The sequence below is a fragment of the Camelina sativa genome, chromosome 7, assembly GCF_000633955.1.
Source record: "Camelina sativa cultivar DH55 chromosome 7, Cs, whole genome shotgun sequence".
Classification (NCBI taxonomy): Eukaryota; Viridiplantae; Streptophyta; class Magnoliopsida; order Brassicales; family Brassicaceae; genus Camelina; species Camelina sativa.
In genome coordinates this window covers 7,763,308-7,768,270 of record NC_025691.1, presented here as the reverse complement: position 1 = coordinate 7,768,270, position 4,963 = coordinate 7,763,308, and the positions used below count along the sequence as shown (strand labels likewise).

The 4,963-nt window shown below is 29.0% G+C and overlaps 1 protein-coding gene across 1 annotated transcript; it reads right to left on the bottom strand.

Annotated features, from left to right (window-relative positions):
- On the bottom strand, window positions 2,962–4,613 carry LOC104700676 (dof zinc finger protein DOF2.1-like). The gene is made up of 2 exons (XM_010416212.1): window positions 4,430–4,613; window positions 2,962–4,065 (listed from the first exon to the last, which is right to left on the bottom strand). The coding sequence occupies exons 1-2, from the start codon at window positions 4,442–4,444 to the stop codon at window positions 3,217–3,219; spliced, it is 864 nt and encodes a 287-aa protein (XP_010414514.1). The 5' UTR covers window positions 4,445–4,613; the 3' UTR covers window positions 2,962–3,216.

Here is a 4,963-nt window from a genome sequence, read left to right as displayed (position 1 = left end):
TATAATTATTTAGTATTTATTGAATTTAATGAAAAATTGTTTTTAAATAGTGAATATGACTTGCTTAAGAATTCAACTCAAAGCTAAATTAGAATTCTACCAAACTATACTATATTTGGTTTTGGTTTACATTAATGATTCTCTTAAACCAAATTAGATGTTTTGCATCATATTACTTAATTTTGTTTGAAAATTACTTTTGAGACTGTTGACTATACATTTTCAAATTAAATCAAAAATGTAAATATTTTACCATATATGCAAAAAAAAGATTCCTGAACTATTCTTTTATTGAAAATATTAATTAGATTTTTCTATTTATTGTTATATATAGTTATAAAATACATTTGTAAGGTATAAAACAACATTAATTTAAACTGAAGATAACAATATTTAAAAAAATAGTGAAAATTTCTTCTCTTTTTCTTTTTTTATTGATTTTTTAATGTCGTCATGGTTGATTGTTTTCTTTATTCAGAATATGTTGTGACTCTCTTTGTTTCTCGATCATGTTTCCCACCATTGGTTTGTAGTTGTACCTATCTACTTACCCGTTACCAAATATGGGAGATTTTATTTCACTGAATAATTTAAAAATCTTATCATAATTCATAGTCCAACATCAATTTAATAGGAGGCTTTTAATTTTAGCATTGTGGACCTCGGGTATAAATAAGTGTTCAACATTATGGGCTTTATGAAACTTACGTTACTGGCTCAAGAACACTTATTTTGGTATTTATCAAGTCAGGAAATATATTGTTGGGTATTTTTCTTTTTGTCAAACATATTGTTGGGTATTCTTTTTACACTTTAATGGTAAAAAAAAAAAAAATTCCCACCATTTTATTAACCGAACACATCTTGAACTTTTCTTGACGAAGCCGTTTCGAGCCCGATGATAGTCAACCAAACATATTTAACGTTGTTACCAAGTGTTTAATAAGTGAAATAATATTTTGTAAAAGGGAGTCAAATCCTCAATTTTAACCAAAATCTCCAAATTCGAACTCAATCCTAAACTGATTATGGAATGTATATTATATGAGCAAACCTTTATAATCTATTTGATAGATTAACCGTTATCTGTAGCAACGAAAACATGTTATGAGAATTAACCGTTGTCCAGAATAACTAACATCTAGTAATGGAATCATAAAACTACTTTGTTACCTTGGAGGCTTGGAATGTAAGTGCTCTTCAATTTAAAAACAAAACATCTTCTTTTTATTCCAAAAAAAAAAACATGTTGATCTTTATAAAAACGTAAACTAAGTTAGATTTTGTGTTTGTCCAACCAAAAAAAAAAAAGAGCTAGATTTTGATTTCCGACGTGACTCATATCATATCCAAACATATTTCTAAATTTGTTTGACAAAACGATTTGGCTATTCAATTTTAAAAACAAAACATACGGCTCCACGCCTCGTACCAATTTTGACTCTTTTGTCGGTAGGCAACAACCTACAAATCCATAATTTTATAGCATATATTTATCATACCTAATTTCGAACTCGGAAATTTTATACAACAGTAACAGTAAAACTATCTCCAATAGTTTTTTCTATTTTTTTTTTATAATAGAAGATTTCTATAATAGAGATGAGTTTTGTTCCAATGATTTTTTCTATTTTTTCCTCTACAAAAGAATATTCCTAATAGATTCTATTTTTATTTTACAATTAACACCTTTTATTTTTAAAAATTGCAAACTAATCTATTTTACTTTAAATTTTATAACACTCTTTTATAAAATTATCTTTTGCAAATGGTAGTCTCAATATTTTAGAATAAATATTTATACTTAAGTTTATATTATTAGTTTTTAAAAATACTTATTTTATTTATTTTAGTCATAAATAAAAAAAGTTAAAGACTAAGAGAACTACTTTGCAAATAAAATAATTCACTTCTATTTCTAGAGGAAAAAAATAGAGTTCCTCTATAAATAGAGAAAAAAAATAACGATGAAAATAAAGTACCATTGGAACAAAAATTACTCTATAATAAAATATAGATGCGAAAATAGAATACCATTGGAGATGCTCAAAAATTATTTTAAATTTTAGACCCTATGGAAAATGTACTCCCTCTGTCTCTAAAAGATTAATGTTTAGAATCTTTTATACATTTTAAGAAAACAATGATTACTGAGTTTAAATATGTTTTTTCTTTTAACTAAAAAGATATTATTTAATTTAAATCAATAACAATTCAAAATTTTAAATATTTTCAATAATGATTATTTTTTAAAGTTTACAAAACATCAAATCTTTATAGACGTCAATTTTTATAGACATAAGGAATATATTTGAAGTTAGGAAACTGTAATTTACTACATCTATGTAGACTTGTTAAATTTTAGTGTCATAGGTAGTCACGCTCAAATCTCTGTGTTAGATTTGATTCTGTACAAGAGATTGTTAAGAAACGATTATAAAAACCCTCCAATATGGCCGTATCATCAACCAATTATATTCAAATCAATTAATAATAATTAACGTATGCTCATAACTTATTTGCTACTAATAAATAAATAAAATAAAATAACTAGTCGTAGTGTCCAAATAATCTATCTGGAAAATATGAAGCAATCATGACAGAATATCTTGAAACTCACCACTCACATTTCGAAACCCAATGTCTTTTTTTTTTTATTCTTTTGGCTCTGACAACAACCAGTGGAATGTTGATGGACAACATATTAACCAAATCAACAATTATGTTGATAAAAAAGTTCTTTAAAACTATATACACCAATTGATATATTTCTATCAAATATGTTGAACCCTAAATCATACTATAGCAAGAGTGGATATGTCACACACTTTTTACAGTGATGATGTTTTAAACAGTTTTTAATCCAGTCATGCTGATCCTTCTACTCAGAAAAGTATTATCATATCATCATAACCAAATAAACGGATAATGCAAAATAGAAATCTATTAAAGAGTAACAAATAATTAACCAACCCATCCACCATTAAATTACAAATTAAAACAGAAAAGAAGAAAATATTTTTGTTTTCGAAAGAAGAGAATTCTAAGGCCTTTTGTCTCAACCAAGAAAATTGGGAAACGAAAAAAAGATGGAAGCCCTAGAAATTATAAGAAAAACCAAACATCCCCCCATATTAGTGAAAGTGGTATACAAACAAGTGATGACATAAACTTTAATATAGAGTAATATTGTTTATTTATTTAGTAATGATCTTTCTAGACCAAAGGAGCGTTGAGTAAACCATTATTATTCCAAGATGAAGCCAACCCATTCCAGCTTTCCCTTCCGGGATCAATCTCCGGTACAACTCCGGCAGAGTCACCGGTCATCTGCCATGGAAATCCCCATAAGACCTTGCTAGGACTCTCTGAGATATTGTTGTTATTTCCCACGTTCTCTTGCTTTCTCTCGTTTCCTTCCAAAGAAATCCCCAATGTAGAAGCCATCTTGATATCACATTGATGATTGTTACCATTTCCGGACATACACCCATAACACAAACTATTGTTGAAATTATCATTTTGTCCTCCAAAGATCCCTGCATCATTGGCTGAGTTTCCATAAATAGAAAGATCGCCTCCAAAACCAAAAGAAGGGGTAGTAGCCTGAGATGATGAATGATGCTTTTGAAGAGTAGCGAAAGCTAGGTTGAGATCAATGGAGTCGTAACCAAAAGAAGATTGTGGCATTCCCGTGATCAAAGGGTTATTATGAAGAGGATCATTATGGAAATTAATAGACTTATTGTTGTTGTTCTTGGAGAAAGATGAGGATCGTTTGTTTCGACGGCAACCACCACCGACGGGGACGTTACGGAGGGTACCGCCTTTAGTCCAATATCTCCGACAAGATTTGCAGAAGTAACGAGGTTGAGAGAGACTATAGTTGTTGTAGTAACAAAACTTTGTGTTTGGAGATTCACATCTTGGACAGTTTTGAGCTTCACCTCCTAATTCTCCTCTTGATCCTTTCTTCTTCATCTCTTCTTCCATTTTCTTATTGTTATTGTTGTTTCCTTTTGATGAGCTTACCAATATGGTTTCCAAAGTCTCGTTTGAGATTTCCTACACAATCAAACAAATTTCATTAAATTGTGCTGACGAGTTAAATCATGAAGGTTACTTTATAGCCGTACGTGGCGTAGATTCTTTTACCGGCAATAATTCTTTGTAAACTCATCTTGTCTACAAGAAGACGTTTTTTTTTTTTTTTGAAAACAGGGGTTTGAGATAAGCGTAAGCTAATCAAGTTAACACAACATTAAATTGGTAACATATATAGTTCTTGACTCAGCAGAAGTTTTAAAAAGTTCTCAAAGGGTTTTAAGTGTTTTTTACTTCGGTAGATGGAATTAAGAACTAAGAGAGCTCAAAATTGTAAACAAATAAAGTGTTTAAAGTTTTTACAAATTATAGAACAATGAATTACCTGTTGAGGATCCATCCATGCAATAAAGGATAGAAGCAAGTCAGCAACGATTACGTAGTTATATAGTAATAATAAGCAATTATGGTTGATATTTTTGCTCAAACTCCAAAAGAACAAGGAAACTAGAGAGAGAGAGAGAAACAAAGAGAGTTTGGGGAAAAGTGGTGAGCAAGAGATGAATAGAGAAGAAGAGCACGGTTCTTAATATATAAAGCAAAGTAGATAAAGTCTGTCCTTTTAAAATCTATGGTTTTTTTAATAATTCAAATTATTTCTTAATTGTAGCTACTTGTTGTTTTTTTTAATAATTATTTTGATATTCACATGTGAGTCGGGAGATGTTTTACAAAAGTCTTCAACTTATATATTAACTTAAACTTTTGCTCGATAAACCTTTCTTTTTGTTGTGCAAAGTGCAAACTTAGAATTTTAACTTTATTTGTTACATATATTTAAACTAGAACCGTAAGGAGTCTTCTTCTTATTTTATTTTTCTTTTTTTTCTAAGACATTTATTTTTGATAAATTATCTGT